The following is a 20,790-nucleotide window of genomic DNA, read 5'->3' on the forward strand; positions in this document are numbered from 1 at the left end:
TTTATGTCGGTGGAAATCATGTACTTTCCCTTTGTGATACAAATGCTCTATACTTTCTTTTTTCAAACCTATTGAACCTATATCAATGCGACAAATATACTCAGGATAGAACTGTAATAAAGGGTATACGTCACATATGTGTAGGTTTTAGGTTTTTTGTATCACAATGAGTGAGTGTAGGGTTTTTGGTGATACAAAAAAATTAAGGTTGTTTACGTCATAGTAAGCATGGATGAATGAATTTGCAGAAGCGATATCATCAATGAAAATCAAAGGAATATATGCATTACAAGTCCTCAAATTTGTCAAATTGATACAATTGAATTATTTTGTTAACATCCTCAATTTGTTTAATGAAAAATGTTGATATAGTATTTGAAAATTAATTCCTCTCTCCTACGTGTCATTTTTTTCTAAAATAATTTAAAAAACAAAACTAGAGGAAAAGGAAAAAGAAAAAGACAATGACTCACTAGTGACCATAGGCACTGCCGCCCATTGTCAAAGGGGCTGGTGATGCCAGTAGGGGGAGGTGAGGGGTTGCCATAGCCAACCCGGGCAAGGCCTCACTAGCCCAAGTAAGGGCTGCAAGGCTCACCAAGACTAGGTTGACAGTGCCCAAATTTGGGCAACATCAACCCTCTAAGGGGCTGATGATTGTTGCTAGGCCTAGCCAATCCTCACCTAGGGCCAGCAAGGCTCATCCAAATCTAGGCGACGCCTCACTAGTCCTTGCCTCGAGCTGAAATGGCTCACCTAGATTTGGGCAATGTTGGCCCTTGCCTATTGCCGTCCACCCTCCTCTGTGGTTGATAGTGGGCAGTAGCGATGACAGCATTGGCAAGTCCCTACCTTTTTTGTTTTTTTTTTCCAATTTTGTTTTTAAAAATATTTTAACTCTTTTTATTTTTTAATATTATTTAAATAATTTTTAAAGGAAAATTAATTAAAAAATGCCATACATGGGAGAAAAATTAATATTAAAATGCTATATTAACATTTTTCATTAGACAAATTGATGTTATTAATAGAAGGATTAGATTGTATTAATTTGACAAGTTTTAAAATTTGATTGCACTTTTTGAAAGTTTTAAAACTTAATTATACTTTCATGATAAATTTTAGAACTTATAGTACACATATCCCATAATCACATGTAAAATGGGCATCTTTTCTTCCATTACCTTTGGAGTTTTGACAGTCAAAATCGAGTAAAGAGGTGTGCTGGCTTGAATTTTTATATTATATTTATTTCATGAAAAGTAAATGATCTAAAAATATTTTTCTAAAAATAATTACTAACAAAAATGAATGAATAAAAAAATATTTTTATCATCCACGAAAATATTTTAAACATAAATTGTTATTGATAATGAAATAATTCTTCATTAACTAATTAATTTAAGCAATACAAACGATCATCTTTAGGAAAATATTTTTTCAAATTATTCATTTTTAGCGAATTTTAATTTGAGTTCACATTGGAGAATTCATTGTTATATTTAATTAGATTAGATTTTAGATTTGTATCATGGGGTTTTAGAAATAAATTTCTCCTCAATTGATGAAGTTCACTTAGATATTTATCATTGAATTTCATTTTTCTTTTTTCATTTGTCCTTGATATTCCATCAAATTTAAATTTTCATTGTCGATGTTCTCTATTTCTAAAACAAACATTCTCCTTACATAATTAGATTCGATTAGATATTTATCATTGATTTTTTTCTTCCTTTACCCATTACGGATCTTAGTAATAACGCATTGGGACAAGACAAAATTAGATTAGATTTATCGTCGGATTTCTTCCTCCTTTTTTTATTGGCCCTTTCGCCGCAATTTTAGGGTCATATAATTAGGAGTTAATTTTATGAATACAAATATTAGATTTTATTTCAGGAAAACCTTCAGTGTTGCAATGATCTGGGTAGTTTAAGCAGGCCAAATTCGCTAATCCAAAACATAAAATGCTTAAAATCAATGAGAATAAAGTCAAGTCTTTGATTTTGTCACCCAAACAAATGATGATGGTCGTAATATCGCACGGTTTGGGAAGCCAGAAGATCTACAAAAAGGTCGGGAAGTTAGGCTAAGAGCTCAATGCCAACGGGGTGGAATTTGATGAGCAGTCTTCACCGATTTCGGTACATCTCCGCAGGACGCTAAAGGTACGGCCTACAGCAGCCGAGAAACGAGCAGACAGCCATCTCAGTCTGTCGACGATGTCCCAAGGTCTCACCCAAGAACTACCCAGTTGAAATATTCTCCAATGGTAGTTGCAGAATCCAGAGTCCCCTTTTTTTGGCGTTCTGCTTCGTTTGAACACCTTCACCATTCTAGAGAAATGCTGGAACTCGTATGCCAGAATTCTGGGCTATGTCAGTACCACCATGAGTAAACTGCTCCAATCAGCTGTCCGCACCCATAAAAGATTCTCAACAACCTTGTCCAATAGTCACCAGAAAACAGATTCAACCACTTAAGATGTATCCTCTACAGTCCATGCCCTCCATTTCCATTCCTCAAGTATCTCCAAACATACTTGGTTTGACTGTGTGACTTTCTAGTTTCCCATCATCAATATCTTCTCAGAGAATGGGCGATATATGAATGGGTTATTTAGAGTAATCAAGCATGGTGAAACGTGCCATTTTAACTCAACGAAGGAATCTCCGGCGGCATCGAGCAGATCCCAGCTCTTCATAATCAGCTTTTGTGACACACATTGCTTCAAAATCAGGGCTGGATGCCAAAAGTGACCCTCCTCGCCACACACCTAGTATAGGACTGAAGATGATAGAGATTTTAGGCAAAAGAAGGGAAACAATAGCATCTTTGGAGTGATAAATGAAACATAGAAGGGAAAAATTTACTCTTGTTGAGTGGTTATCTTCACTTGGTAGTAATCGGGGACAAGAGGCCGGAGTTCTCTTTCTCTGTAGGAAAGTGTCAACACTATAAGGCGGTGCAAAGGTCTTGCTAGTTTCAACTTGAGCAGGTAATGGAAAGAGAAAGCTTACAGTCTCTCAGCAAACCGAGGAAAAAGCGTGCTTCCACCAGTCAATATGATGCTGCAAGATTCAGGAAAAAGAAAAGAAGTTAACTACTGGTAATTAGCAATTGAAAATGCATAGAAGTGAAGCCAGCAGTTCACCATTGCGATGTGCAAAGATAAAAATACCTTTCATAAAGAACGGGATGAAGATGTGGATGGCATGAATTGATAGCTCGAACAATGCACTCTGCCAGTCCAGCCTGATTCATTCCTGAAAAAGAAGTTTCACAAGTGCACTTCAATGGCTGATATTTATACAGTACTGAATGATAAGTGATGTAAGGATCACTTTTTCAGACCAAACAAGATGTGATTGACATTTCTCAGTAAAAGACTAATTGGTAAATGCACCAATAAATTGAATCTTCACTAAGATGCTGAAAAGTAGATTTAGAGTATGGAACCGATAATGACGGATCTTGACCAAATCAAGACAAAAAATGACCAATGGAACAGATTAAGCACTTTCTTAGACCAAACATCATGTGATCCGTCGCTTCCTTAGACTGAAAAAGATGTGATTGACATCTCTTAGTGACAGGCACTTGGCAATTCGCCAACACATAAAATCTCAACTAAGGTTCCAAAGAGAAGACTACAACAAGGTAGGAGCAGCACAAAACGCACCCAAATCTGGAGGTCGAAAAATCATCTCTGGGACAAGAAATCGCTCATTTGTCAGGTCGAACTCCTGTTATAGAAGGTAGTAAATATAAAGTTGCAAATGCAAATAGCTTCTATAATTTCTCTGTCCACGCACCAGAAATTTAAGGTAAAAAGAAATCCCCAAAAGAGCTGTGATGAATATATACAACATTACATTTTTGGTTAAGTCGATTCTCTTTCTGTCTTCTGCAGATTCTGGCTTCTCAACATCAATAATCGTTCCACCTGATGTAAGATGAGACTCATCTGTCGAATTGAGGTATCGCCGTGCGGCTTCTGGGTCTTTGACAAAGCCCTTTGTATGTGTGATTCCATCAGGAAGAACATACGTGCATCTGAAGACATTATCCTGTCCAGGCTTCCTAAGGAAGTACAGTTGATTCTAGTGAGCACACTAAAGTGACAGTTGTCTACCAAAATGCATAGGTAGAAGTTCTAACACAATTAACTAACTAACTAAAAACTTCTGCTGTACTGCAGGGCATTTGATTTTTTTGGGCGATACTTACTAAATTGAGCACTAAACATAGAAGCTTAAAAATGCATTGAAAGAAGTTCTAACACAATAAACTATGAAATATTGAAAACAACAACTAAGCTTTATGCCTTAGCCCATTTTATGAGCGATCTACATGAATTTTTTGTGCCATTACAACTATGCGTCAAATTTTCTGTAAGATCTAATACCCAGTAGCTTTCCTTTTGATTCTTTAAAAGAGGCAAGCACTCCATATCTCTCATTCCTAAATTTAGTGATATTAACTAATATAAATCAATTCAATTCCAGAGGCTATTTGTAATTCTATTCCATGCTTCCCGAAGGGCTCAGCTGCTTGGGGTTCCTTATTGTCTGACTTTGATTTTGTGCTGAAAAATTCTCTGAATGATTCAATAACAGCTGGATGGCTAGTAGAAAGACAACTCCTTTTGGTTTTGATACAAGTAGAAGCTTAGCCATGTATAGTCATGCAGTAGGCAGTAAAAATTTAACCACATTTGCAAACCATTTGCAAGTATAACGCAAACCTATGTAATTGGCAGGTATATAAATTGGGCAAGAAGAGATTCAATCTCACTATCCCAAAATTTACAGGAAACCAGCTACTGAATGAGATCCTGTTACTTACCATTACTTTCAGAATTCAATATTCATCATTTCCCTCATTATCCAAGCAACAAAGCAGAAACAAGCTTAACTCCATACATGAACTGCTAGGCTATCTTCAACCCATCAGAAGGAGACGTCTGACAAAATAGAGCATTACCTTGCAAGCTGCAAATCACGGTCAACATCAAGGGAAACAAAGCACAGCTTCTCCTTAACATCGTCCATCAAAAAACTCTCGTCCATAACATTAATCGATCTGTATGACACCAACTCCTTCAAATAATTCGTCAAAGCCTTCCCGCCCAGATCGATCCTCTTCACCCCATAATTCAAAGTAAAATTCTGAAAAACAGGCACCGTGTGCGTAAAAGAGAACCCACAGTCCACAACAAGACTACACTGCGCCTTGGAGACCAACCTGATAGACAGCCGAAAGTCACCACAACGTGAAAAGCCACAAAAAAGCTCAAAATTTTCCAGCTTTTCAAGATTACCATATATGAAAGAGGAAAGCATAAGGAATTATCAAGACTCTAAGCTCATTCTAGTCAACTTTGACACTTCAACAGCTACGTTCCATTAACAATCAGCCATGACCAGAACCTCAGAATCATACCCATTACTCCTCCCAGAAGAGGAAGTCCTAAATCAACCCATAATAATTTCCCAGTGGAAATTCTTAGTGATTACCATATATGAAAGAGGAAAGCATAAGAAGTTATCAACACTCACAGCTCATTCTAGTCAACCTTGACACTTCAATAGCCATGTTCCATTAACAATCAGCCATGACCAGAACATCAGAATCATACCCATTACTCCTCCCAGAAAAGGAAGTCCTAAACCAACCCATACACCATTTCCTAGTGGAAATTCATAGCGATTTACCCTTGTGGGCTCGTGCTGGCCTCGTACAGATGAACGAGCGAGGCCGAGTCGGCGACGTAGAGGGACTTGAAGCCGAAGTCCTCGAAGACGAGCTCGTCGGTGGCGCGCTGGACGGAGGGGAGGGCGAAGGGCGGCTCGGTGAGGAGGAGGGAGCAGGACGGGGTGCTGACGCGGAGGTGGTTCGCGAAGAGGTGGGCCCAGATGTCGCGCTGCAGGTCGGCGTTTATGAGGTAGCCGCGGTCGATGGGGCGGCGGACGGCGGCGGAGGTGAGGTCGAGGGCGGCGGCCGCGGCGGCTGCGGCGGCTGCGGCGGCGGCGGCGGAGGAGGGGGCAGAGGGGGAGACGAGGGGTCGGGGTGGAGGAACTTCTTGGAGGAGAGGGGGCGGAGGAGGCAGTTGGGGAGGACGGTGGTGGGGTCGAGATCGCCGCCGTGACCGGCCTTGATGAGGCCGCCGCCGTTGTCGAGGACCACCACGCCGGTCATTTCTCCGGCGGAAGTAGGGAGCGGACTCGTCAGGGAGTGGGTTACATATCGACGACGAGGCCCTAATTATTAATTATATGTAAGCTTGGGTTATTCCACGGAAAATAAATAATTGAAAATATATATTTCTTTGAAATGATTATTTCTATTACTTAAAATAATTGAATAATAAGAAAAATATTTTTATTGATTATAATAATTATATCTAAATATTTTCATGAATAAAAAAATTATTTATATATTTTTATGTCCAACATCATATTTGTCAAAAACAATCTTAAGTTTTTGCGATTCTTCCAACAACAAAATCTAGTATTGTAAATTTGTTTTGGTGGGTATCACTTCTCCTAAAAATCACCCATTTGCACCACCACATCTCTTCTAATAACCGGTTTCTAGTTGTAGCCTAAGTAGACGACAAGTTCTGATACATCGTTTAAAAAATAGAGAATTACGACACGTTATATATTAAATATATATTTTTATATATACATAATAAATTATCACTTTTATGATTATTTCAATCAAATTCATAAATAAATAATTAAAAAGTCTAGAATGAATATGCGGTAAAAACATTAATCCGCAATTTATTAATATCATTTATTGTTTTAATTTGATAAATTTAATTTTATTTCAATAATTCATAAAACTTGAAGAAAAACAAGCGATTCATATTTTGGACTCGCATGTTAGATATATTGGAAGAGGAGAAAAAGAAAACTTAAATGATAAATTATGTATCACGGGAAGTAAGAGTTAGAAGAGAAGTTTTTCTTCTTTCTTCATTTATTATTTTTATTATTATTTTTTTATTTTTACATATATATTTTGACCTCTCCTTTATTAAATTTTTAAAATATTCTCAATATCGGAATCATCTATTGAAAACTTATATGTTAGAATTCCAACTCGAGTGTCGAAAAGTGTCGGAAAAGTTGACTAAGTGTCGAATTTTTCGACACGTGTTGATCAAGTGTCCGAGAGTGTCGAAGAGTATCAGACACGTGTCGAAGTATCTGACACGATACAAAGGCTTTTTTAGAGTGTCAGTGCTTCATAGGTTATACTCAGCGGATGGACGCACGTTCACGAACCGTCATTGGTGAAGCCACATCTTTCTGTCAATTCTATGCACGCATTCTTCAATTGGCACTCGTTCTTTCCGTAAAATGACCGACACACCACGCCCCTTGCAAAAAAAAGTCATTCGGCTATGATCTTGCTAAGATCACCCGGCAAAGTTTCGGCCTTTGAAAATCAATCTCTTGGTGTATAATTCAATCGGTTGCCATGAAGTCTCCATCGTCCGGAGAATTGGCTCAATTTGTGACGGTATCGAAGAGGAGTTTCAATTCAAAAACTTGAGGACACCTGTCCAGAGATTTGACCACTAGCGTGTAAACTGTGCTGAATTAAAGTGGCCTTCCAGGCGAATTGAACAGGTGGGGTTGTCCAGATTTGACTCTTTACGTGCAAATTGTCTTGAGTCAGTATTTCATGGACGTCCGTACTCATGCCGCTGGACAGTAAAAAAGAGTTATAAAAGAGCTGCTTGAGGGGAGAATCCATACATGACCCCTCTTCAAGAGAAGAACTCTATAGAGAAAGAGAGCGAAGGGAGCCAATGGAGCCTTCAAGCAAGCTCCACCGAGCACACGTACTAGTCCTCCCCTTCCCCGGCCAAGGCCACATCAACCCCATGCTCCAATTCTCCAAGCGCCTCGTCTCTAAAGGCCTCAAGGCCACCCTCGCCCTCACTGTCCATGTCGCCAAATCCATGCACGCCCACCCCTCCTCGTCCATCACCCTCGAGACCATCTCCGACGGCCACGACCTCGGCGGCCTCGCTGAGGCCGAGTCCATCCAGGCCTACCTGACGTGCTTCCAGGCCGTCGGGTCGAGGGGCCTGGCCGAGCTGATCCATAAGCTCGACTGCTGCTCCGGCCGACCGGTCGATGCGATCATCTACGACGGGTTCCTCCCGTGGGTGCTTGACGTGGCCAAGCAGCGCGAAAAGGTCGGAGTGGTTTTCTTCACGCAGACATGCGCGGTCAACAACATATATTACCATGTGCAGCGCGGCTTGCTCCCGCTTCCTCTCTCGGGGGACATCGTCAAGGTCCCGGGGCTGCCGCCTCTGGAGCCGCCGGAGACGCCATCGTTTGTATGCAAGCTGGGGACGTACCCTGCCTCTTACGATCTGGTGATCAACCAATTCATCAACGTGGATGAAGCTGATTTTGTGCTCTGTGACACCTTCTACGAGCTGGAGAAAGAGGTATACCTACATTCTTATGCTGCCGCCTTCTCATCATCATAGGCTAAGTCCAGTTAGCAATCCTCGTCAGTCATTCGTGTTGAAGCTGCAACTTTTTCTTGCAGTTTCCTCCTCACTGTCTAGCAGCAGAACAGGAACCAGTTTACTGTGTCGCGATTATTTAGGATTGTTCATGTCATAATATTTTACTAATGATTGGTGTGGAAGGTGATGTTGACATATCTAAATTGCACGATGAAATGTCATGTAGAATCTTGGACGTGTTTGAGTGTACATCATGCACATATGTCACCTTGTGCAAATTTATTCTTCGTGCGAAAAGAAGCATAGTTTAATAATTAATTATTTCAACACTTCCTTTCACGTTTAATTTGATCTTTTTTTTTTGTCTAGTGCCAAATGTTGATATATTTACTATTAACTGTTTTAAAAGTTTAAATTGTTAGATGAATTCCAACACTCCCCTTTACACTTATTTCAGTCCTTTTTTGTCTAGTACCAAATGTGCATATATTTACCATTAAATGTTTTAAAAGCTTAAACCATGATTATTCTAACAATCTCCTTCATCCTTAGTTTGGTCTTTTTTTTGCCTAGCACTGTCTAGAACCCAGCTGAAAAAGTGGTTCATAAGCAACCATAGAAAATTAACAATTATTACTTTCTACCGAATCCTTATATTTATAGACATAGTCAATTATTTACTTTATTTATGAAGAAATATATGCACGTGTTTTATCCTGAATTTAATTAGGAAAATAATTATTCATCTCAACATGAAAATTGTTGCCTCACTCCAATGAGACAAGGTTATCGACTGGATGTCCGCCAATCTGTGGCCGCAGAAGACCGTCGGCCCCACCCTTCCCTCCCTGTACCTGGACAAGCGCCTCCCCAACGACAACGCGTATGGCGTCAACCTCTTCACCCCGATCACCACCTCCACCGTCTCCGTCGCCACCGCCACCCGCCCCGCTCCGTGGTCTACGTCTCCTTCGGCAGCATGGCCGACCTCGACACGTCCCAATTCGCCGAGCTCGCCCACGGCCTTGCCCTCGCCGACCACCCCTTCATCTGGATCGTCCGATCTACCGAGCAGCACAAGCTCCCTCGGGATCTAATGGACTCGATCCGCTCGGAGGAAGCTCTAATCCTCCCGTGGTGCAATCAACTGGAGGTCCTCGAGAGCGACGCGATCGGATGCTTTGTCACGCACTGCGGGCTCAACTCGGTGATCGAGGCGGTCTGCCCGGGGGTCCCGATGGTGGCGATGCCGCAGTGGACGGACCAGCCGACGAACGCCAAGTTCGTGGAGGATGTGTGGAGGGTTGGGGTCAGGGCTAGGGCCGACGAGTCGGGGGTTGTTGGGAGGGAGGAGGTGGAGAGGTGCGTGAGAGAGGTGGTGGGAGGAGGAGGGAGAGGGAGAGAGGTGACGGAGAGCGCGAGGATGTGGATGGAGACGGCGAAGGCGGTGATGGCGGAAGGCGGGAGCTCGGATCGGAACATCGATGAGTTTGTGGAGGAGCTTTTGAGTCGTGCATCAATCGAGTAGAAGCGTAACATCCTGAATTTTCACAATTATTTTGTTATATGAAAATTAAATTCTAGACTAAAATTAAGGTGAAACACCATTATGGTGTCGAAGATGAGTCTTATCTTGTACAAAGTATAAAGTATGCTTAACATTTTATTTGGCATTAGATTGAGCGTTCCTTGAATTACATAAATTTAATGGAAGTTTTGTTATATTTATAAAAGTGCCACTAAATTAATGAATATTAGGATAATGCCTTGTCGTGGCATGATTATTCAATGTCTAAAAATACCTTTAGATTACGCAAACATTAATTAATCTATACATAAGGCTCATATGCTTTCACATAATTATTAATATCTCTCTCTTCCCCTCTCTTATAGCCATTTATCACTCAGGTAGGTTGCCACATTTCCTAAACTCTTAACCATATGTTTTAATCAAGAGATGGTTGTAGCTCACTCGCTTTCTTTTAATATGGAACAATTGAATCACATACATTCATGTAACGTGTGGCTCAATTCTAATTTATTAAAAAAAAAAAATAAGTTGTTTAAATATTAGAGATAATAGTATAAATGGTTACTTTGGATTTTGACTCGATGCGGTATAAACTTCTAATTTGTGTAATATGATCTATTAACTTTGACTCAACATGCAATGTCGTTCCTAAAGTTTTTATTTATTTGATGTCATTCTTAAATTATTGATAAATGTTTAATATAATTATTGAATTATGTGAAAAATGTTTAAAGGTTCATGATTGAACCAAAAGTCGAAACCACAATTAATAAATTAAAAGTTTAGGGATGACGGCACTGTGCATTGGATCAGAATTCAGATACCACATCGAATAAATTAAAAAATTTGAGATGACATTACACATTAGATCAAAGAATTATTTGTGTCGTTTTTGTTTCCGTGGGTATTTATTGATCGTGATTGGCTTTTTGTCTCTAATGCACGGGAAGAACACCGCGAGTTTTCCAAGAAGTGGGGGTGGAAAAAGAGAAAAGCCCGGACGTCTCTTTCTCACCAAGGCCCACCCACCACCAATGGCCATTTGACCATCTTGCAGTTCCTCGCTGGGCAGGGCTTTCGGCTTTCGGCCACCGTGAAGTTTCCACCTCCGCCCGCCACCAGACCGTCGGTCCACTCCGGACCAAAACCCAAAAAACAAAAACAAAAACAAAAACAAAAACAAAAACCTTGCTTGACCTCACGGACAAGAAAACAAAAACATGGGAAAGCCGCCCCCCCAAAAAAAAAAAAAAGAAAAGAGGCAGCTTTAATTATGCAGAAGCAGAAAAGAGAGAGAGAGAGAGAGAGAGAGGAGGAGGGAGGAGGAGGAGAGAGGATAAAGGGAAGTGGCTGGCTGCCCATTTTGCGGAAGGTAGAGATAGGGTTATATTCTCAATTTGCTTCTTCCTCCAGCTTCTCTCTCCTCTCCCTCTTTCTCTCTCTCTTCCCCCAAGTCTCCACAGCAAGAATCCCTCCCCGCGTCTTAAAGGTTTCACCTTTCCCTTCCTTCCCCCCTCCCCATCTCCTCTCGAATTGCAGCAGAATCAAGAAACCGGTCTCCTTGGTGTTTCGGCTCAACTGGGTTCTCGATGCCATCCCTGTTCCCGTCGATCTGAACCGACCCAGTTGACGAGATCAGATCGTCTGCATGAGCTACAGTTCGTGGGTTTCGGCAGGCTCGTTAGATTAGATCGGCCGCGAGAGGGAGAGGGACAGAGAGAGAGAGAGAAAAAAAGAAAGCGGACAGATTCCTGCGAAACATGTCTGCAATAGTGTGTGGCAAGAGATCTTTCTTCGAGGAACTGAGTGCCGCCCCGTCCCCCGTCGTCTCCAAGAGAATCCGCTGCTCGTCCTCCCCGGTCCGCCTCTCCCCGCCGCGGCAGCAGCAGCAGCCGTCCTCCCTCGCTTCCCCTCCTTCCTCGCACCAGCCGGGGTCGGCGGCGGTCCTGATCGAGCAGCTCGCCGCGGTCTTCCCTGATATGGACAAGCAGGTCTCCACTGTTCCATCGTCCTTATTTCATTGCTGTGCTTCTTGGGTAGAGGAGAGGAAATTTGTTTGACCTTGATCGGTCGGTAATTGACTTTGTTCATGGCTTTTCGTATGTGATCCTGAAATCTGGGAATCGTCGATTTTATGGGTCTTCTGCTTCTGGGTTGTTGTTGGTAGATGATATTAAAGCCAGGAGCTTTTATCATAGCTTTAGGTGTATTGGGCAGATTGCTAGCTATTGATCTCTCTTTAATGAATATTGGTCTGTTAGATGTTGATCTGTCTGGCGGCATGATTTTAGTTTGGTTGATTGATGGCATAGCATCACGGAACCTTTTGATCAGTGTTTTTTATGTTTTGTCAATAAGTTGAAATCTATATTTCATGTTTTTGTTACGTCTCATCATTCCTGTGATTATGCTGTTGCCTAGCAATTGACAACCTCTGTTAAATTGGAGTGTTTCCATGCTCATTGTAACGAGACATGGAAAAAAATGAGTCAATTTGATGTATGAATAATCTTTTTCTTTTTTTCTTCCCAGATGATAATTTGATTGTCATTAGAAAGAAAAAATATATCTACATGTTTGCTAATATGACATTTGACATTGTCGTGACATGTTCCAGCTTCTCGAGAGAGCACTTGAAGAAAGTGGTAATGACTTGGATTCGGCCATCAGAAGATTGAATGAACTTCGCTTGGGATCTGCTGATCCAAATTTAGGTTCTGCTCTGGATGGGGCTAATGCAGCAGTGGATGTCAATGTTCCGCTTCAGTCACAAGGTGAATCTTGGATTCTTGGTAGATTACTTGAAGTAATATTACCTTATGCACATTAATTTCTGTATATTTTTGGGGAATTTCAATTTTTATGTTCTTTTTATCTTCACAGGTTCATTTTATAGATGTGGAAGTAAAACTATCAATTTCAAATATTTGGATTATTAGAAAGAATGGCATAGCTCTCTTTTGACATTGGATTACAGAGTAGGAAGGAATACTTTCGTAACTAGGTTTTTCAATTTGCCTTGCGGCATGTGAAAGCACATGAAGCGATGAATATCCAATTTAACTTGACCTCAATTACCTGCTTTGGGGCTCTCTCTTCATCACAATCTTATGTCGCACCCTTTTCTTGTCGGGTGTGGTGGGGAGCTTTTGTTAGATTTTTATGGGTTGTGAGCGTTATCTACTTGTCGCGAGTCAGGCATTAGTTATGGAATGACTTTCTTCTTGAATTCTTGATTGATGTGTCATCTTGCCCTTAACTCTCAAAGTCTTTTGCTGCTTGTTGTGGTTTAAGTTTCATGACAGTAGATGATGACTGTTGCATTGCAGGGGGTGCAACAACTGCTGGAGAGCCAGGTTTATCACAGGATTCATCAGCAGAAGAGACAATATCAATCGATGGGGCAGAATGGGTGGAGCTCTTTGTTAGAGAGATGACGAGTGCCTCCAATATGGATGATGCCAAAGCCCGTGCTGCGAGAGCACTTGAGGCATTAGAGAAATCCATCTTGGCTCGGGCTGGGGCACAAGCATCCCGGAATGTTCACCAGGTAACAATTTTAGTCGTATGGGTATTTACTACTTTGAGTTTTGAACCCTCCCAAAAAAAACACACACACACACACAAAACCTTAAGATGGATCGGGTCTGTTATGCTGATGGTATCTCTTCCAGGAAAATATGCTGCTGAAGCAGCAACTTGAAGCACTGATTCAAGAAAATACAGTTCTCAAGAGAGCTGTGGCTATTCAGCATGAACGCCAGAAAGAGCATGAATTAAGGAGTCAGGAATTGCAGCATTTGAAGCAGCTGGTGTCTCAGTACCAGGAGCAGTTGAGGACTCTTGAGGTTTGAATCTGTGAACCCTGAATCTTCTTAACTATATGCTTAGTTTTTATTTATTTATTCATGTGAACATAATGTATTTCATTTCTGTAATAAATTTATCTGTAGAATGTAGAGACGCTTTTGTGTTTCCTGTTTGGCTCCTTTTGTTGATAGGTCCTCGAGATACGTAGGATCCATCTTGTTGTCTTGACCCTTGCTTTTCTGTGGTCTCTAGACAAGTGAATCTTTGTCTTACTGCCTTATCTTCTGATGCCATGCTAGGTGAACAACTATGCACTCACGGTGCACCTGAAGCAAGCTCAACAAAGTAGCTCCATCCCTGGGCGTTTTCACCCTGATGTGTTTTAGGGAAACTATGAACCTGTTGATTTGTGCTGTTGATGTGCACCGTGGTCTATGCACTTTAGCTATCATTCAAAGGGTGCAAACGGCCTGAAGACATTCAAAGGCTGTAAAACTCCCCATCATCCACAATCAGCAGTGGGTGTCTTACAAGTTAAGCTAGCAAAACGCAGTTGGAAACTAGTTGTCTACATTGTTTCGTTTCTTCGTATCTAAAAGCAGATGGAAATGGTATGCTTGTTATGCCAGTAGTCTGGTTGTGTTTGCGTGTAATTATATATGGAAATCATGGTTTATGAAAGTCGCTGCATCACTGCAATATCACATCGTTTCATGAACTGCTCTGACAAATAAGTAGGGGCAATTTCGTTGAAGGCACTTGCTTGGCATCCTACCGATCCGCGGAGTGCCAGACAAGGAAACTTGGTGACGCGATCAAGTACCGATGCACCTCTAGTAATGCCCCAGCTGAGATTTGCTCACCTCACAGCCATTTACCGTAATTACTCGATTTATTTGTAGAGCTTGGCTACGGGGAGGATCCTTCTCCATCGAAACAAATGCTTGCAAAATTGGGAAAACAAACGATGGGGACATCATCTATTATTTTCCTTCTTTAAGATGGTTCAACAAATGAGGTGATATGCAATTAAAATATGACAATTTGATGCACTCTTCTTTTCATAAGCAGGCATGCTCCCATTTGCCACCTTAATTGGACCTGATTCTTCGCTCTATGATGATTTGACAAATAAGAAAATTTTCAAGCCTTCAATTTAGAGGCTAATTGTATGTTTAGTAATCATTCCGTTCCTAAAAATATTTTTATTTAGAAATGGTTTTTTTTTTTTTTTTTTTGTTCTCTAGACAAGTTTCTCAACATTTAAAGGGTTTGGTAAATGTAAAAAAGTTATATTTTCAGGATAAAAATACATTTGGTATGATTTTCAAATTTCTTTTAATAACTTAAATTTCTTTTAATTTATAATTTATAATTTTTTTATTTTATTTTTTTCCTTTTTTCTTCTTTTTCTTCCTTTAGCCTATCAAGAAAAAAGAAGAAATGAAAAACAGAAAAAAAAAAAGTGGCTTGGGGCTTTGATTTTTGAGTTGTTCTTGAGAACAAAAAGTCATCAAATTGAATTATATTCTTTTTTTTAGATACTATTTGATACGTTACCAAACAATCTAATTGTCTTTGAAAAAGCTTCTATATATCCTACTCAAGGAAAGCCAGTCCTGTCACGATATCCTTTTCCTCTTTTAGGCCAATAGTCCTTGCTAGGAGAACCTTGTACCATTAGTAAAGTTCGTAGGCTTTGCTTGCCAATTGTCCAGCATCGTTTCTTGCTTCAGCTCCAAGGAAAGGTGGATAGAAAAAGCTGACCCTTAATTTGAGACTCCATGCCGGTTTGTACCGATCTATCACGGAGGAATTTTAGCTTTTTATCTGATGGGCTGCTTTCGGTGAGTGATTCTGAGGTTTCATGGAATTTGTGAATGGTAGGGCCACAAGTCTAAGATTCCATTCGCAGATCTAAATGCAGAACATCGTCTCCATGGCTTATGTACCTCAAAAGGCAAAGTCAGGGCAACCCAGTCGGAATCAGAACTTGGTTTGTGGGGGAGACAATGCTCCTCTCCTGTTGTCCGCGACAGGTTTTTTCAGGATGTTTGGTCATTGGACTCGGCAAGAGGACATAACTTTGCAAGCGTTTTAGCCTTCTATCGGCATATTCCATGCAGTCCCTTGAGTATGTTATAAGAATGTGGAGGTTCCAAGACTTTCTCTTGCATGAAATATTAGCACAGGAGAACTAGACGTGTGACAGCAGCCATGTTGCAATTACTTTATCATTTTTGTTATGTATCTTCTATCCATCGAAGTTACTTGTAGGATCCATCATTCATCAAACTTCATTTGGGACACGAGACCTTTTCATCCTCGCGTGTTCCGGGGTTCACAAAGACGGGTCTACGCTACGACATGATCCTTTCGATAACGAACATGTATGCCGTACAAGGGCGTGCAATACTTTTCCATATGTCAAGTTATATAAAAATCTGAGAATGAAATGGTCGAAACTGAAGACGACGCGAAATCGTCTACGAACTACATTTGACCGGTCATGCACTTGACCCGGTCCGTGCATAAAAAGGACAAAAAATAAGGAGGAACAAATCAAACTCCCGTGCCATCCGGGAGTCAAATCCTGGCCCTACCCCATAACACCCCCCGATTCTATTCTGACCACAGAACCACCGTTCTTCCGATCAACGCAACGTCTATTGATTTCTACTAAATTTCTAAGCTAAACCCGAGAAAGAAAGAAAGAAAGAACAAAGATATACAACACCGCAAGACATTCCTTGATGAACAAGTGACCCATTATAGTAAATAGATTTACGTATCTATTACTATTACCTAACACCCTCGAGGCTCCTCCGGCGATGCCTCGGTGGCCACCGGAATCCCTCGAGAAAACACTGACGAAACTCTACCTGGACCTTTGATGTTACAGTTGCGACGGACACCGGTTCTCGGACATCCGATCCTTGCAAGAAACACTCCTCCATCGACACTGATAGTAACTACTGCTGTCCTAGGGTTTTATTCGTTGCCTATACAGCGTGCGCCATTCCCTTAGGTATTCTTGCATGACGTTATGCAGAGACGAGAAGCGCTTGGCCGCCCCTCATCATCCGCTTGAACTCGTCGAAGTTGACCATCCCGTCCCCGTCCACGTCCACCTTCCTGATCATCTCCTCGCACGCCTTCGCCCTCTTCCCTTCGCTCATCCCCAGCGACGACAGCACCCCTTCCAGCTCCTCCACCGTGATCACCCCGTCCCCGTTCCTGTCGAACACGTCGAACGCCTCCTTCAGCTCCGCCTCCTCCCCGCCGCACTCCCCATCGCCCAGGCTCCGATCGCTGCTGCTGCTGCCGACGGCGCTCCCGACGGCGGACATGGACTCCAGGAGGCCGCAGAACTCGTCGAGGTCGATGCGGCCGTCGCCATTAGCATCAGACCCGGCCACCGCCTCCTCCACCTCCTCGTCCGACACGGAGATCTGGAGTCCCCTGAGGGACTCCCTCAGCTCCTCCCTGGTGATGAGCCCGTCCCCGTTCTTGTCGAACGTGGCGAACACCCTTCTCAGCTCCGCGCTCACGCCCCGCCGCTCCTTCTTCTTCTGCTGCTGCTTCTGCGGCGGCGGCGGCGGCGGCGGGCCGCCGTCCACCTTGCCTGGTGCCGCCGGGGGCGGCGGCTGGGCGAAGAGGGTCCTGAGGAGGGCGGGGAGCTTCTTGGGGGGCAAGCGGAGGAGGAGCACGTTGGCGAGGGAAACGAGGAGGACGAGGGACAAGAAGAGCGCGGCGAGCAGCACCATGGTGGTGGTGGTTTGTAGGAGAATGAGCTCAAGGAAGATGAGAGGAAGGAGAGGCAGAGACACTGACAAGGAGAGAGAGACGACAACGCGGTCGAGTTGAAGAAGGGCCTAGGAGAGGAGGTTGGAACGTTGACGTCCGGCTACCACGGAAGGGACGCGGTATTTGGCGTGCAGGGGGCGGGGCCACAAACCGCGTGGAATAAAAGCCGGATGCGTCCAAACCATCGACCGGTAGGACGAGGGAAGAAGTGGACATCATGGTGCGCGTGGAAGGGGACGAAAAGTAATGCTGCTGCCGTTCAAGTTTTCTTTAATTCTTGGTAGGACTCGAACGTAATAATCAATGGCTCCCGTCCAACTTACACTACGGGGCCTTCGAGAAGGGGAATTGGAGTTTAGGGCGTTTTCGTGGGTCTCTAGGTAGCGGGGCCTTTGCGTTTGCGCGTATAAGCTCTTTTAAGTTATAAAAGTAGATGCAATGATTCCATATCAGTCCTGCTATGCAATGATTCCATATCAGTCCCGCTTTTTTGTTTTTCCTTTTGCCCTTTTCTTATGCGCGTAGGACCTGTTGGACCGACGGGTGGATTGGGGTCATATTGAAAATGGTCCAACTGGAATTGAGTCATTTCAATATAATGCATATTTAGTTATTCATATTGGCTCAATCCATACCTAAATTCATATATAATACGACCTGTATTATTGAAATTCTTCCATATTTTATTAGATTTAAGAAAAAAAAGGGTTCATACTTAAAAACCCCAACCCAGACACTTCAACACAAATTTACCCCAAACTATTTTTTCACCACCAACAACCCCAAAATATCTTTGACAAATTTACCCTAAACTCTTACACTTGTGACAAATTTACCCTCCGTTAGTTTTAGTTAAATTTTCTTGTTAAATTATAAAGTTAAATAATACGTGACAATTGACCGGTATATCAATTTGGGATTTTACACTCGTTTGTCATAGTTTATAATTTTTGTGATTTTTTGTGGTATTAATCTAATTTTTCGGAGGGTATATTAGTCACAAACTGAGTTTTTTGTGGTCGAATAAATGAAAAAGTGGAGTAAGTGAGTATGACTTAAATTGAATAAGGGAAATTGAATAAGGGTAAGAGAGAGTTATAGAATTGAGTTGGGCTTAAGCAAATTGTGAATCTATTGAGTACTTAAATTATTTTGAATTTTATTACTTCAAATTTATTTATAACTCATTTATTGAATATAACTAATTTATATAATAACTCAACTTATTAAATATGATTTAAGAAATCACAATTAATTCATTTTGACAGATCTAGTATCCGCTTACTGTCCATCATCACCATTGGCCGCAATGGGCGGTGCGGTGCCAAACTATCAAATTCACGTTTACCATGACCTGGCAACCCTTCTACTTTCTCTGGATATGAGGCGACGACCCCAAACCGAAGGTCCTTGCCGATGGAGGCCTTGTCGCTATCGAACGATTTGCATGAGGTCATCAATCTCGACCGTACGAGGAGAAATGAATGACTGATGGATTTACTGTACGAGTAACGCGAGGACTGTTTGTCGGACTGAGGCATTGCTGGCGGCAACGAGTGAGCGATCGCAAACGACCATGGAGAGACAGACAAGAGGAGTCCCGACAAAACTTGTACCCCTCTCTCTCCCCAAAAACAATCCATCAGTACTTGCGGCTCAGCAGCAACTCCGCGGAGCTCCATTGCCGTCTTCGACAGAAATCGGGCTCCATTTCAGGCAGGCCAAACTCTAAAAGTAGTTAAATGATTGCACAGGTGATGACACTTGAAGGTCAGACTTACTTATAAATAACAGCACAAGATCTCACCCATGAAATGCGAGACCTGGGATACTTGAATCTCTCTCACACACATATGCAACACACACAACTTGCCCTCCACCAGCATTTAATGCCCATCACCTCTGTTGGTGTTAACTCCATCCTAATTTCATTATCAATCCATTAGGGTTTATCAGCTTTAGAGTGGGTAGCTTCCCAGTCTAGAATCATGAATTGACATTGAGATCTTTGGTTTTAAAATATTATAGTCGGGAATTAAAGCTATAGGTTCTGAAATGACCGATTTTGGAACATGCTTGTTTTATGTTTTGTCAATGACCAATTTTTTTAATAAATAAATAGGAAAGTTGCATCATTTCACGATAAAAACATTTATTGGTCAAGTCGTTGGTCAAGTCATTATGTTGTCTCACATGTTTCCTAGTTTTTTTTTTTTTTTTAAGAAGTGGCTTTTGGAACTGAGTAATGCAAAATAATTATGGATAAAATCGAATATTTCTCAGGATGTACGAGACTCTTGTAGTAATGTCTAGAGAGGATCACCAGAGCCGGTCGAGCATCTTACCTTTCTTACTAAAGAATAAAACCAAAGTCAATAATGTAAAGTTGCTCAAGTCGTGCTTTTCTTCATAAAGAATAAAAGAGCAGCGTTTGCACAATACGTCCCATGAGACATGAGTCTTGTGACTTTTGAATTTCCACTTTAATGGATTCTCACATTTTCTTTTGAGGGAAAAGAGTGTGTGACAGGCTGACAGCACCGTTATTCTCTCTTCCAGGTCCAGGGGAGCAACGGTGCCGCCTCTATCAGTGTTTCTCCAGGAAGCTGAACGACTTGTTTGTCCTGTTTCCTTGAGAAAACTACGAATTGGGATTTTTATATTAAAAAAATAAATAATTAATCAATCAAAATAAAAAATAAGCTAATTGAAAAGATCTTTATTAAGAACATCATTGCTATAAAACACTTTTATATTTAAGCTTCATTTATTTGTGACAACTTAATGATTTGAAAATATTTTCCGAAAATGATGATTGTATTGTTTACAAAAAAAATAAAAAAAAATAATTTTATCATCTACAAAAATATTTAGACATAAATTGTTATCGATAACAAAGCATTTTCAATTTACTAATTATTTCGAATGTTACAATCGATCATTTTTAGGAAAATATTTTCTAAATTGTTCATTTTTAGCGAAAACAAATGAAGTCTCATTGTAGAAAGAGCAGTAGACAAAATAAATGCATGGTTTCCAAAAGTAATATCACCAATATAAAACATTTTTCACACTTAATGAAATTAAAATATTCATTGTTTAATAAATGAATACAATTGTCAAATTTAAACCTCAA

The 20,790-nt window shown here is 41.3% G+C and overlaps 5 protein-coding genes across 5 annotated transcripts; 3 read left to right on the plus strand and 2 right to left on the minus strand.

Annotated features, from left to right (window-relative positions):
- Positions 1 to 1,951: 1,951 nt before the first annotated feature.
- On the minus strand, positions 1,952 to 6,201 carry LOC104438571 (actin-related protein 6). The gene is made up of 9 exons (XM_039310409.1): positions 6,050 to 6,201; positions 5,718 to 6,005; positions 4,987 to 5,247; positions 3,876 to 4,083; positions 3,683 to 3,746; positions 3,182 to 3,266; positions 3,021 to 3,071; positions 2,874 to 2,936; positions 1,952 to 2,787 (listed from the first exon to the last, which is right to left on the minus strand). Exons 1-9 carry the CDS (start codon positions 6,199 to 6,201, stop codon positions 2,658 to 2,660), a joined length of 1,302 nt encoding a protein of 433 aa, XP_039166343.1. The 3' UTR covers positions 1,952 to 2,657.
- Positions 6,202 to 7,828: 1,627 nt separating this feature from the next.
- Positions 7,829 to 8,524, plus strand: LOC104440505 (UDP-glycosyltransferase 74F2-like). Its single transcript, XM_010053419.2, has one exon. The coding sequence runs from the start codon at positions 7,829 to 7,831 to the stop codon at positions 8,522 to 8,524; it is 696 nt and encodes a 231-aa protein (XP_010051721.2).
- A 757-nt stretch (positions 8,525 to 9,281) lies between these two features.
- LOC104440506 (indole-3-acetate beta-glucosyltransferase) lies at positions 9,282 to 10,034 on the plus strand. The gene has a single exon (XM_010053421.2). The coding sequence runs from the start codon at positions 9,282 to 9,284 to the stop codon at positions 10,032 to 10,034; it is 753 nt and encodes a 250-aa protein (XP_010051723.2).
- A 1,290-nt stretch (positions 10,035 to 11,324) lies between these two features.
- On the plus strand, positions 11,325 to 14,565 carry LOC104438572. Its single transcript, XM_039310178.1, has 5 exons — positions 11,325 to 12,028; positions 12,655 to 12,811; positions 13,367 to 13,587; positions 13,712 to 13,885; positions 14,147 to 14,565. Exons 1-5 carry the CDS (start codon positions 11,798 to 11,800, stop codon positions 14,231 to 14,233), a joined length of 870 nt encoding a protein of 289 aa, XP_039166112.1. The 5' UTR covers positions 11,325 to 11,797; the 3' UTR covers positions 14,234 to 14,565.
- A 1,695-nt stretch (positions 14,566 to 16,260) lies between these two features.
- Positions 16,261 to 17,744, minus strand: LOC104438573 (calmodulin-like protein 7). Its single transcript, XM_010051751.2, has one exon. The coding sequence runs from the start codon at positions 17,612 to 17,614 to the stop codon at positions 16,892 to 16,894; it is 723 nt and encodes a 240-aa protein (XP_010050053.2). The 5' UTR covers positions 17,615 to 17,744; the 3' UTR covers positions 16,261 to 16,891.
- Between the last annotated feature and the right edge of the window lie 3,046 nt (positions 17,745 to 20,790).

The sequence above is a fragment of the Eucalyptus grandis genome, chromosome 3, assembly GCF_016545825.1.
Source record: "Eucalyptus grandis isolate ANBG69807.140 chromosome 3, ASM1654582v1, whole genome shotgun sequence".
Lineage (NCBI taxonomy): Eukaryota > Viridiplantae > Streptophyta > Magnoliopsida > Myrtales > Myrtaceae > Eucalyptus > Eucalyptus grandis.